Source organism: Gavialis gangeticus, unplaced genomic scaffold (assembly GCF_001723915.1).
Source record: "Gavialis gangeticus isolate Ggan-Ray unplaced genomic scaffold, GavGan_comp1, whole genome shotgun sequence".
NCBI lineage: Eukaryota > Metazoa > Chordata > Crocodylia > Gavialidae > Gavialis > Gavialis gangeticus.
The window spans coordinates 157,040,680-157,054,773 of NW_017729024.1; the positions used below are offsets into that span (position 1 = coordinate 157,040,680).

The window sequence follows — 14,094 nt, forward strand, 5'->3', positions numbered from 1 at the left end:
TTTTAAATTTCATGTCTAAGACCAAATAAGCTAAAACAGTTCTGAATTCTGTTGACTGAGAAGAGCTCAGTTGTTCAAGTCTGTGTGGTGCTACCACCAGCAAGTATGCTACCTCCTAGACTCCTCAGCAGGGATCCAGGTTTTCTTTTTCCCACAGAAAAACAGAGAAAAACATGGATTCCCTGTTTTTATCGGGGAAAACACATATTTCCCTTTTTAGCAGAGAAATCTGTGAATTCTCCACTTTGCAAAGAGCTCTGGCAGGCTGGTACAGTTCCAGCCTGCAAGAGCTGGTTGCAGAAAGGGCGGGAAACCCCCAGCCCTGCCGGAAGGGGAGGGAGAGGGAGAAGGGCGGGGCCTGGGCCTCTGAGTCAACCATGGCTGGTCTCAGGTTCAGACTCGCCCTTTGTCCCTGGTGCCTGGAGGTAAGTGGGGCCTGGGGGCTGTGGAAGGTGGTTGGAGGTCGAGGGAGCAGGGAGTGCTGCAGGTCCCAGGCAGCACACCGCAGCTGGGAGCAGGGCCAGGGGGTGAGAGCAGAGGTGCCCCTCTGTGGAGGGCTTTGCAGGCAAGCGATGCGGAGCAGTGTGGTGGTGCCTGCCATGTGCGGGCCGCACACATGCTGCCCGGCTAGATGCCCAGGGGAGAGGGAGGAGGAGGCTGTCATGCAGCCAGCTGCACAGCTCCGTGGCCAGCTCTGCAGTGATGGTGAGAGATGGGGCTGGGGTGGGGCACACTGCTACCACCCTGCACCGCCACCATGCTGCTGCCATGCAGCCAGCCACACAGTTCCAGGCGTGGTGGTGTGGGGAGGTTCTGTATGCAGCGGCCGCTGCTGCTTACCTGCGGGGCTGTGCCAGTGGAGACGGCCGCTGTGTACAGAACCTCCCAACGCCACCGCTGCCGCCTTGGAGCCATGCCCAGAGCTGTGCGGCCAGCTGCCAGGTGGCAGCAGCAGTGTGGTGACAGCGCAGGATGGTGGTGGGAATGGCTGTGTGCTGCCCGGCTGCCACCACCACAGTGCCGCTGCTGCCCTGCAGCTGGCCACACAGCCCTGGGCATGGCTTTGCGGCAGTGCCAGGAGATTTTCTAGACAGCGGCTGTCACCGTTGGCATGACCCTATAAGTAAGCAGCAGCAGCCACTGCATGCGAGCCCCTGCCAGCCACCATCCCTCGCTGCTCTGCAGAGCCAGGCCTGCCACGCAGCCCCCAAGCCCCACTTACCTCTAGGATTCAGGGGCAAAGGGCATGGCTCCGTGGTGGCAGCATCCCCAGCCAGCACGCAGCCGCCGCCACCACCCTGCACTGCTGTGGAGCTGTGCAGCCGGTTGCGAGGCATAAGCAGCGGTGCAGTGGTGGCCACTGCATGTAAGCCCCACTTTCTACCCCCCCGGCCGGGCGGCATGTATGTGGTCCGCACACCGTGATTGACATCACGCTGGCGTGCCCTGCGCCACTTGCCCACAAAGCTGTGCGGGTGGCCGTGGGATGGTAGCACAGGGTGCAGTGGCAGAGTTGCGGTGGCAGCTTCCATGTGTGAACCCCCTGTCAGGCTGGCCAGCGCAGGTGTGGCCCTCAGAGTGGCACCCCTGCCCTCACTCCCCGCCCCTGCTCCTGGGAGTGGGCACAGGGCATGCTCCCCCACTTCTTGATCTACTCCCCAGCACCTTCCCTTTGCCCCACACTTTCCCCACACACTTACCTGGTGAGGTGGGTGTAAGTATCTGTGTGCCTCTGTGTCTAGGGGGCTGTTGTGAGGGGCATCAGGAGGGATGTTGAGGCTGTGGGGGGAGGGGGGAGTGTGGGGCACCAGCAGCGCTGGGAGGGTCTTTAATTTTTACCACAGATTTTGGGTTTTTAATCAGAGAATTTGCAATTTTTAATCGGATGAAACCAGGCTCATCAGCCTGGGACTTTGGATCCTCCCAAATCCATGACAGGCCTCCTATGTACAAACCCCAGGTCTGGAGGCCTTGGAGTTCAGATGACCCCTCGTCTCACTTGCACCTAGCCAAAAGACCAAAGGAGCAAGCTAGAGGGAAAGCCCAAGAGCAGTCCCCTATTGCTATACATTGTGGAGCTGAAATGCTCACATTTGGAGGCTTTTTGCAAAAATACATGTTCCTTTTTTTTTTTGTTTTTTTTAAGGAAAATTTTTTGTGTTTCAAGCCAAATCAATTCCAAATCCATGAGTCTTTCAAGAACCTTATATGACTACTACCGGCAAACTTCCTCCACCTGCGGCTCCAGACGTTTTCAAATCATTTGGCAGGCATCCTACGTGCAAACCCAAGCCCAGAGGCTTTGGGTTTCGTTGCACTCAAGTTTTGCTTGCCCACAGCCATACAGCTGCAGGAGCAAGATAGGGAGGAATCTCCCAGTTCCATAAAGTGGGCATAAAGCCAAGATCTTCCCACTGGAAATGAAAGTGGGAGGGTAACTACACATTACCTCCACCCAGGTACTACCCCGTGCCAGAAAAGCAGTTATCCTCTGCCCCTGGGAAAATTGCCTTAGTTAGTAGTCACAGTATTTCCCTCTGAGCCAAAAGACCATTTTTTAAAAATTAAAATATATCTATCTCTATATAGAGATATATAGATATATACATCCTCTATCATAGACTTCCATCTCACCTTTTCTTTTTAAAACCACCTTAAGAAACCTGTGCACCCATTCCAGTAACCACACTCACTCCCCTGCGCCTACGTGCACCCACCCTCTGCCCTTCTCTAACCCAAGCACAGTCCCTTAGTCCTGGCCCCGATTTGGGGTTTCCCTTCTCAGTTCGTTCACAGTCCTTGTTGCTGTTGATGGTTGCTGTCACTTCCACTGCTGCTGATCCTGTTGTCCTCCTTGCTGTCTCCAGGTTCACTTGCATCATTGTCCCCTTCATTCTCCCTGTTGCATCCCTTCCCAAGGAGAGTTTGAACAGCCTGTGCTACATGTCCCTTTTCCATATGGAGTTGGCTGCATCCCCTCTGTCCTCTCCCACTGCTTTCCAGTAGTAGGACTGGAGTTTGCTCAGAAACATTGTAGCGCAGTCCATTTGCTTGAGCTTAATGCCACTTTTTGGGATAATCCTTCTAAATAAGATATGTGGTAGTGCCCATAGTGCTCAGTCCCCCTCAGTGTTGACTCATTTTGAAGTCATGGTAATCCCCTACACTAAATACATTTCAGCTTCCTCTTCACTCCCACAACTGGGCCATACCTTTCTTTCCCATTTCCAATGAGTCTTGTTTCTTAATGTCTGACATGTCAGACAAACATCACCAAATGGAGCCCCAAACAGGTTATCCAATATCCCTCTCTGAGCCCCTCTCTCAGCCTGCTGCTTATGATTAGTGTGGTCCTGCCCTCCATGGGGTGGAGTCAGACCAGGTTGCCCAGTATCTTCTCTGCATATAAATTTTTGGAGGATCCCAGGACTTGTGACAGGAACACCTGGTTCTAGTCCTGAGTCGGGGCGAATTAGCACATAGATCCTTTGTGGGGGGGTATCTGGAACACACACATACTGAGCAGCGTTGCATTATGGGGTCACCATGACTTGAACTGCTGTTATCTCTGCTGGGGCCAGCCCAGTGAACTATATAGTGTCATGAGACTTTTGGCTTTGGGCTAATGGAAGAGGCACACAGGAGGCATTGAAATGGTTCTTTGCATGGCTGCGATGGTTTACAGGGGTGGTGACAGGCATGTGGGAGTGTGGGTGCATGATGTAGTTATTGTAATGGGAATGTGAAAGAGTTTTGGACTGTTGAGTGAACCATGTCGGTCATGAAACAGGTTTGTAGAGGGGTGTGTATGTGTGTGGGTAAATATTTTTGCAAAAAAACCAAGAAAGCAGAGTTTGTATTATATACAAGTAGGTATAGAAGTGCTGCTTAAAAGTGTGCTTATCGACTGACTACCTGTGTTAAAACTTGTAGAAGTTCAGAAAAAAAGTACACTGCATCAATTCTGAATGAACTAAGTCTGTGGGTACGTGTAGTAGTTTTCTTACATTCAGGTTAATACAGGTATGTTTATTTTTGCTTCTCACACCCATGTGCTCAGGGAGTGCAGGGTATGACAGTAAGAAAGGGTCTGCAGGGGCAAAACGTTGGAGCAGAGGGCAAAGGAGCTATCTGACCTCTTCCCCCCCCCGATTTATTTTCCCTGCTGTAGCAGTGGGAGAGGGACAAAGTGAAGGCAAGCCTCCACTAATTAGATTCTGTTCCTAGAAAATGATAACAAATTTTAGAAATTTTCCCTATTTGGAATCTAATTATTGGTGGAGGTCATCTTACATACAGAGTCATCTTATGTATGTCTAAGTAAATACAATATCTGCACACACACCACAAGTGAGGGTAAACTGCTAAAACCTCCTCAACAACTACTTTCTCAAGAGAGATCCCCTTATATGCCACAGTTAATTCTTGTTATTTCTTGGGCTTTGACCTGTATTTGGCCAAATAAATGTATACCATACTTGGGCAAATAAATGTATTTAGCTGAACAGGAAGCCAAATCAGACTTCTCAGAGCCAGCGACTTTGCCATGGTCCTGTGGTTACCCTCAAATTTTAAACAGGGGCTGGCTTATCTTGAATGACTGTTACCTGTCAGTTTGCTTTTCCTTACAACCTTGTGTTAAACTAACCCAGCATATTTAAACAATAAAAACCCCAGTAACCTCATCAGCATACAGTATTCACAGATTATTGCAGAGTAGATCCATGTCATAGTGCCTATAAGATCTAGTTTCTTATCATAATGGCAGAAAATGTAAAAAACTCAATCTCCTTTGTTGCATTTTCAGTTGCATCCTAATATTTGTGAATCTTGTGCTCTGGCTGCATAAGCTTCCTGACAAAAGGAGCGTCTTACACAAGCAGTCCCCACAACTGGAGCATTCATGATGCACAGGGCAGTTTTGGCTACTGCCATGTCGGTGTAGGTAGCCTGCGTGGCTACTGCTGCAGTGGCAGCTATTTTTGTGCCCTTTCCTCCACCGTTTCCCTCCCCACCCCACCCGACCCCCCTCAGTTACACTATGGGATAATCAAACCACTTTTCTGGATTTTTTGATATGTAATGTATTTAATGAAATTTGCCTTTGTAGTGATACCAGAAAGAAGGTGCGTGTTTGTTGACAGGTGTCTGTAGTGTCTGTCTTCATTGGGAGGGAAAACAAGATCAAATAAAGCTATCCTGCTATGTTTTTAGGTGACCTACCATTCAAAATTGACTTCTAAAGACACTGTTCTTTCATGGAACTGGAAATCAGACATGCCCCTGGAGTGCGTGTCGCACTCTGTGAGGATCAGATGTTATATAAATAAAATGAATTATGGTGGTAACAAGGAATGGAGTGAATGGAGCCCAATTGAAACAGTTCCTGGTAAGTTATTGGAAAGAATTTAACCATCTTTAAAATCTGCCAAATTCCAAAGAAAGATGGAACGGAAAATGTTATCTTTGAATTTTAAAGTGTTGATGGATTGTTGTAGATCTCGTAGGACTGTGTTTTTATTAATTAATAAATAAATCAGTTGAAGATGGTAAAGTCTAACAGGCTGAGAGTGGATAAACTCAGCTAAAAATAACTTTTATTTCTTTTACTGGAGAGATGCAGAACATACCAACCTGAGTGTTTCTGAACAGTGTTTAAATTGGATGCTGGTCAGCTGAATGCATAAGAAACTCATCAGATATCATAAAACTACAAAATTATTTGATCATGTTTTTTTTTTTTTCCCGTCTCTGCTAGGAGAAGAGCCTAAGTCCAGTTTTGCCAAGGTTTTTCCTCAGGACAAAGTGGTACCAGTTGGTTCCAATATGACATTTTGCTGCTTACACAATGAAGATGAAAGAATAGAACATATTAAATATGGGTTAGACTCGTATCCACTTCTTCATCTCAGCAAATGGAGCAGTGCAATCACAGTACAGAACGTCACAGCTTCAGAATCTAGTGGGACAAATATCTGGTGTTCACTGCTGCCCTATGGCGTGGAGGGAACTGTTTTATTTGTAGGATGTAAGTATATCTATTGTGACTGTGACTGAACTAGATGTTTGTTGGCTTGATCAGCTTGAAATCAACATGGTTTTGTGGCTTGCATTAAAACTATGCAGTTTTGGCCCAGTCCCTGGTTTTCAGCAGTGTTTGTCTTGGAGTTCTTTAAAACCATGCCTGCTTATCTCCGCTTACTCAACTTGCACTCCCCAAATGCTCAGTTAAAGGCATTGCAGCCTAAGAGCCTGAATCGGCATAAGATGATCTGCATGAGAACCTGGCCGTTCAGGACCACCTTATCCTTCTTTGGGATCGCATGACCAAAGTCGTTCTCCAGAATACTTGGCGGCCAATTAGTTTTTGAAGATTAGCTTTAATTTTTACTAGTATGTATACACCTGTTCTTCTTGCCAATCTGTAGAAATTCTCATGTGTGTAATTTGATTTGACTCCCACATGATGGGTGAAGGGAGATGAAGAAATTTAAACCTTTAATTTACTGATCTGTCATGTTACATTACTGCCAAAAATGCACCCTGACCTGTTCAGAGTGGTAGGTTGAATCTTGAAGTTCCCTGCCTGAGGCAAGAGCTTTCTGGGCCTTATCATAGTAAAGGAATCCAGGTTTAAAAATCTTTATTTCTCATGGTAAATAATTTATTTTTGAAAAACAAATGAAAAAGATCATATGATATTTGATTATTGACTGTATTCTCTGTGTAGGCATACAAGCCTCAAATCTCCTACATACATAGCTAAAAAAATATTCTGGACCACCTCCAACAGCACAGTGATACAACTCCTTGCCATTTTGGGGAGAAAAGGGTTATTTTCACAATGACATTAGAAAAAACTGACAGGAAAGCAGTCAAAAGTACTTAGAATTTTGGTCTCTGCATTTCATGACTGATTGACTCTTTGGAAACTTTTTTTTAAAGCTGATCTTTTGGTTTATTCTTATATATCCCCCATTTCTATAGGACTGTTACTTGTAAATATAAGTCGGGACACACAAAATGCGGGCTGTGGATCACGCGAGGCCCACTATGGTGCCCATGAAACACAAGCAGGGTCTGCAGGTGTGCTCATTCTTAAAAAATGGATGTTTTCAACTTTTTCCAAACTCCTGTCTGTGGTGCCAGGGCTATTCACTGTAGGAGATGATTGTCAGTGGGGGGCTGAGACAAATATTGTTTGGATACACTGTTCTGGTATGGGAAAGAGAGGGCAAAATAAGGTAGAAGATCTAGCTGTATATTAAGGTGTTTGATATCTGCTTTAACTGTACGTTTAAATATGTCTGTCTATCAGATAAATAACCTGCTCTGGTGAGCTAAATGCTTTTCATCTGGCAATTGCTCATAATGTGAACTGAGATTCTCATTACTCACAGTTGTGTACAAAGGTCTTCCCTCCCAAATCAGCCACTGAGAAAATGTCATCCTGTCTTATGGGGAAAGTGCACACAACTGATATATTGAAGAGAGGACTGTCTCATTCCAGTCAGCTCCTATTTCTTGAATTTTTTCCTGGTTTCTGGGCTGACTACAGAAAGACATTTTGTAGGGACTTCCCTGGGAAGAGAATGGCAGTCAGTCCTTTTGTCAGAGAAGTGGTTGCTGAAGTACTGGGGTCTGAGTTTGAGAGATCAGTGTTAAATGAAAATGAAGGATGGTGTTAACAAAGCAGCCCAGAAGGATGAAGTGTGCATACAGTACTGAACACATACTCCAAATTTTTTGGCAGGAAGGAGGAGGTTTATGAGGTCCTTGGGTGTTCGTTTCTTTGAAATGCTTCAATTAAGTGCGTTAAGTGCATTCTATGTAGAATTGAGGCTTGCACTTGACAAAATGACATGTAACAAGAGAACTTTCTTAGATTGTCTCAAAGAACATGTAATTTGGAAACTTTGAAACATGCTTTTACAAAACTGTGCAATGCCAGCAGTTCAAAGCCCAGATCCTACAAATTTGGATGTACTGTGCATGTGAGCAAGTGAGCTGGTAGTTCAGTAAAAGTCAAGTGTTATTTGGGACTGTTAATGTTTTTTAAAGTATATCCTATAAATAAATTATGTATGTGCTTGGGTTTTAATGGCGTCTGTATGTGTATGCTATAGTGTAAAAACATAGTATTAATTGCTGAACATGATTTCCAGAAAATTGTCCAGCTTTCTATGTTATGGCTAATTATGTAAGAATGCAAGCTGATTTCCTTGCTTTCCTCCTTTTTGGCAGATCCCCCTGATACTCCACAAAATCTGACTTGTGAAACACACACCTTGGACAAAATAATATGTACCTGGAACCCAGGAAGACCCACTGAACTCTTTGCATCACGCCAAACAAACTACATTTTATCTGAAAGGTAATTCAATTTAGTATAGAAATGGTTAGAAAGTTAGAATTGGGAGCAGTCTGATACAGGCTTCCTAAAGTACTTCTGCATACTTATTTCAGCCACGAACTCTGTGCTGTTTAGAGTTGGTTGTTAAATAGGCCCTGGAGCACCCTACAGTGGGGACAGGTGATTTGTATACATGCTTTTATTAGAAACTCAAACAAAATAGACACAACCACAACCTAAAATATGAACAAGACACAGGTCAGAATAAGAAGCACTTGTAAAATCAATACTACTACACATGTTTAACCCAAGGAAAAACTGGTGTGAACAGGATAAATGCTAACTATATAAGTACTGACTATTGAAACATCTTGCAGCTCTCTTAACATTGGCATCAGGGGCCATCCTCTAAACCGGGGAGCTCAACTCCTGGCCCGTTGGCCAGATCTGGCCCCCAGAGCTGTGGCATCCAGTCCACCAGGCTCCTCAGTGACCCAGACATTTGGTGGCAGGGGAGTTGTGCCAGTGTTAATTGCCACATCCCTGCTGCTGAATATCTGGAACTGTGAGGAAGTCCTCTGGCTAGATAATACGGCCCTGTGCTCCATATTGCATTCTTGGATCCAGATGCACAGAATTTTTTATGTACTCAAAAATGAGTGAAAACTAAGGGCTGGCATTTTCTGAGGGGTGCCTTGAGTCTAAAAAATAAGTTCTAAGCTGTTATGTTTGGAGGCAGGTAGAAGAAAGGGTGTGGGGGGTCAAGGTGGGGGCCAGGCATGGGTATGGGGGAGACAACAAGAGGCAGCAGGGACCAAGGTGTTGGGGGGACAAGGGGTAGGGGTCAAGCTGCTTGACCTCCCCTTACTGCCCTGCCATTGCTTTCCCCACTGCAACAGTGGAGGAGACAGACAGATGAATTTAAGACGAGCCTCCAATAATTTCTATATAGGGAAAATTACATTTTTTTTTTCTGTGTTTAATTATTGGGAGATTATCTTGGATTTGGGTAAACACATCTTCACCATACTTTCTACTTACCTTAAGTTGTGTAACTAGAGTTCATCTAAGTCTTACTCTAGCCTGAGGCCTGCCTATGCTAGGCTCCCAGAACCTGTGCAGGTTAGTTCTCTGCTTGTGGGTTTAGCATCTTGTTTATCTTTCTACAAGCTATAAACTGCATATGAAATATAGACGTGTTGGAACTTTGAAAATAAAGTCCCAGGATTGTACTATTATCCTGCAATGTAATATCATCAGGATGGGTTTTTCCTAAGACTTTTGTTAGTGACTTTATTCATGTTTACAGCATAACCTGGTTGACCAGGGTCCCTTTGTAGTAGGCACTGTACAAGGCTGTCCTTTCTCTAAAGAGCTTATAGTCAAGTGCATTAGAAGATTATAACAGATATATTAACAGATGTGAGAGCACAAGAAAACATGAAGATCCTTCATTTTTCTCTAATGCAGTATGTAGCAAGTACTGCCTGAATATGCTGAATCATGCCATCTAACAAAACTGATGTCTGCAGGAGCAATTTTGAAGAACAATAACATAGCTTTTTATAGGTAGTTGAGGAACCCTTCCTATGCATAAGGGACAGCCTGGTCAATTCAAACAAAGGTTCTGTTTGGATTTTTTTTTAAACAAGTGAGCAATAATCCATGGTTTTGCTAAATGAATGCAATTCAATATACATAGATGGGAGGGCAGGATTGGGCCATGACAAACTTTATGAACTCACTCTTAGCCTCTGTCTCAAATGCTGTGTGCGTGTGTGCGCGCATTGGGGGGTGGGGGAGCAGGGAGATGATATGGTCAAAGCATTATGCTAGGAAAGTGATGCCTGTAGTAGCATAAAAGCACAGAAATACACTGTTTGTCAAGATCAGGGGGAAAGTTTTACATGATGCAAGACCACTATGTGGCAAAAACTTTAGAGATGTCATCCTTTGAAATCTGTACTGAGAAACTTAATTTAGTACCATTAAATAGATTGTTAAAAAATTAACTCTTCTTTTCTTTATCCTGCCTTCCCCTTATTACAGAATATCTGGGAGAAATGGTACCTGCAGAGTAATTGAAAATACCATGGGAAATGTGTGCATCTTTACAGTGCTTGCCACTCAGAAAATCTACAATTTCACTCTACAAGCTTTCAATCCTGTTGGTCAATCAGAGTCATCACTTTCAATTGATATAAACCAAAGAGGTGAGAATTAGATGTACTGAGCCAAAAAGACAGATCAAGAGGAGGCTTAGTATGCAGGAAATGTGTGTTTTTAAAATAATAGGGTGCCAGTGGTGAGGTGCTGCTCCAGCTAGAATTTTTGCAATTACTGTAGTCATTTGTAATTTGTTTCAGTCATTGGCTTGAATTATCAAATAGGGGGGAAATGAGTAAAAAGCATATTTACTAAGGCATGTGCTGGCAAATGTTAGGGAAGCAGGGAGGTCTAATAGCTGGTGCCTTGATCCCCAGTTCAGTACTAGTACTATCTACTTTGATGTCAATTACCTGCAAGAAAGTGTTCCAGTAATAATTAAATGTGCAACTTCTTTAGAACTTGATCATGTAAAGACTTATGTGCAATCTTAACCTTATGAACTCTGAGTGTGATCTAATGATTTAAGTGTCTGCTCATGAGGCATAAGGTTAAACACCTGCATAAGTCATTGCAAGATTGAGCCTTACCAAATAGCAGTAAAATGTAACACTTACACTTCTATGTCCCTAAGGCCTGTATGTAGAGCTGTATTTCTGCAGTCTTCAGATTTTCCTTTTGAAAACTATAATGACAAGCAATACATCAAAAATTGCATTCAAATGTTCATGATTAGAATTTGTATTTGAATACATTTTCCAGTTACAGTTGCCCTATACTTTTTAATTTTGCACCAGCACTGCCAATTTGTCAGGTAATACTTGAATCAAATCCTCAGCTACTTAGAATGCAGGGCTGCCGTACAAGTAGTAACATTAAAGAATAATGTTTTTACTAGTTTTCATTCCACTTGTTTTCTCCCTCATTGGTATCATCTCTGTGCAGTTTTCAGACACAACACACATCTATTAGTAAGCTAGAGAGCTTGTATGTGCACTGTATGGTGTTTTCCCTAAAATAGTAGATCCAGTAGTAAGAGTCCCTCACTGCTGTCAGCCTTCAAAAAGAAAAGGAAATTATTTTTAAAAAAAGGAGGGAGGGGAGGAGGAAATTAAAGGAACTGGGCAGAAAATAATGTTATATAATTTTATGCTGCTCCATTTTGTAAGAGAGATTTTTATTATTATTATTTTGTCCATCTTTGTTACTCTCCTGCTCTAGGCAAATATCAATATGATCTTGTGAAACAGCCACTATATTCCTTGTAATTGCTGTTCCTTTGTAGCAAAATCAATAGCAATTAAGAGGAATGATACTGTGCTGTTCCTTACTCTAGCTCCTTGTCACGGATTCCATTATGACAATTAAAGTTTCTGACCTAAGTAAAACTATTTCTGTGGCTGTCAGCCAGAAATTTCATCATGGGCAAAATGTGTGCCTTCACAACAGCAGCTGTCATAATAGTTAATCTGATGAATGTTCTGTTTCTTTTCTGAGTTGTTGTTAGTATTTTAAAGAGAAACATCTTTTCGTTACAGAACTAAAGATAAATACAAGTTTTGTCATCTTCTGTAATTGCCACCCCACCCCCTCCCTGCAAAATACCTGGCTAATTGTCTTTTTATATTTATTTTTCAGTTCATCCAAAAACTCCTTCTAAATTCACTGTTGCTGGTGAAAGCCCAACAAAAGTCCATCTGTCTTGGTATTTACCTGGCAACTTTATTGAGATTAAGCTTCTGTGCCAAATTGAAATTAGCAAGAGTCATTCAGAACCAGAACTGGTGAGTGTTATTTTTAGGGGAATTTGTTCTGCTAGAATGTGGATCATTTCACTTAAATTCATTACCTGCATTTTCTTTTTGGTACAAAATGTGTTAGTGAATCAGCATGTCATACTGACCGTTAAGTTGAATGTTAACTTATTTATCAGAAATCCCATCTTCTGTGCCAACAGAGAATTACTAATTTTCTTTATTTATACAGCATCAGATCAAAACTGGCAACATGAAGCTAGAGTAGCATTGGAATGATGTTATAGCCACGATAGTTCAGAAACTATGTGAGCGGCAAAGAATGAAATTGCCCACACCCCCAAAGATATATCCTTGCCACCAACATGAAGTTGGTCATTTTGAGCAGTTACACAGGATTAAAATTAGCCATGCTATTTGAATTATGCTGATAAACTTGCAAAACTGCTTGTGCAAAAATGATCATTTTCATTAGGTTGTCACTCTTGGCAACAGTCCTTGTGCTTGTGTCTCTGGAAGATAAACAGCACTCAAACACACATCAATACTGTGTGCAGCTGCTCTCCAAATTTCACTGGAGTTGCTCAAGTTTCTGGTTTTGCAGACGCCAGATACTGTTCACAGCTAGTATAATATGGAATCTGTGCTCTCAGCAAGTACTGTGAATGAGTGTGCAAAATTGGCCTGTCAAACCTGTTACTAATTTATGAATGATGAACTGCATATGCCACTAAAATCTTTTACTGAAGTCCTGTACACTCCTAATTCAGAGAAAATGAAAAAAAAATTTTTTTTTACATATTCTCAGTTAAGTTGGAAAAACCAGCCAACTCTGAAGAGTTCCAGCAGAAGTTGGAGAGGCACAAAGCTTGATACTAGCATTCAGTGACTCCTCAAAAAATACATTTGCCGTAGAGCTGTCCCATCTGAGCCCCACCCCGTCCAAGTAGCTATTATAAAAGCTTACCTCACTTACTTATGGCCTCATTCACACTCTCCAGGGTGCTTTGTGATGCTGCTGTATTATGTCAGCACACTGACACCTAACCAATTTGCCCCATTTTGAGGCTGCACATTATCATCTCCACAGCTTTTTAAGTTAAGACAGGGATGCTCAGCCCCTAGCCCATTGGCCATATTCAGTCTGTGTAGCCATTTTATCTGGCCCACAGGGATCCCCATAGGCCCAAAATTTTAGTGGAGGGTAAGCGGTGGATGCAAGCATTGATTCTTAGTCCTCTGCTGGCAAATTTCCAGACCTATGGGGAGCCCTATGGGTGGATAGCATAGCCCTTCATGTGAAATATAGGGCATGATCTGCTGGGCTCCAGGTGATGTGGAGACAGGATTTGGACAGTGCAAAGTCCAATCTTGGTGGTGACCCCATGGGTCTGGCCCATTAACTGGCCCTGCATCACTCATCTGACCCATGGAGCCAGAAGGCTGAGCACTAGGGCTGTGCAAAGCTTGAGGTGCTGATTTGATTTGGAGGAGATTCAGTCTGATTTGGTAGTCAAATCTCCAAATCCAAATCGAATCAGGGACCAATAAAAAGGTCTGAATCAATTCGAAGCTCTCTGAATCTTTGGAAAAGATGCAGAGAGCTTCAACGATTTGGGCAGTCCCTGCCTGCTGTGGCAGGGAGTGGAGCTGGACCTGGAGCTGGTAAGTAGAGGGTGGGGGAGGGGAACATGGGGCAACCCTTGCCAGGCCCCATCCCCTGCCTGCTCCCCCAGCCCTCCCTCCATGGCTGCCCTGCCCGGCCCAGCTCCTGGTGCTTAAAAAAAACCCCCACTCACTGGTGCTGCCTGGAGGGGGGTGATCCCTGCTGCCCCCCACTGCCCCACACAGCATGTGGGGGGCTCTGCCTTGAGCCCCTTG

At 43.9% G+C, this 14,094-nt stretch overlaps 1 protein-coding gene across 1 annotated transcript in view; it reads left to right on the forward strand.

Annotated features, from left to right (window-relative positions):
* The window catches only part of LIFR (leukemia inhibitory factor receptor alpha), a 64,908-nt gene that overhangs the window by 14,552 nt on the left and 36,262 nt on the right, over positions 1-14,094 (forward strand). The window contains exons 5-9 of the mRNA XM_019517939.1: positions 5,215-5,389; positions 5,759-6,028; positions 8,245-8,374; positions 10,403-10,566; positions 12,098-12,243. Coding sequence (XP_019373484.1) covers positions 5,215-5,389; positions 5,759-6,028; positions 8,245-8,374; positions 10,403-10,566; positions 12,098-12,243 — 885 coding nt within the window. The remainder of the gene's footprint in view (positions 1-5,214; positions 5,390-5,758; positions 6,029-8,244; positions 8,375-10,402; positions 10,567-12,097; positions 12,244-14,094) is intronic.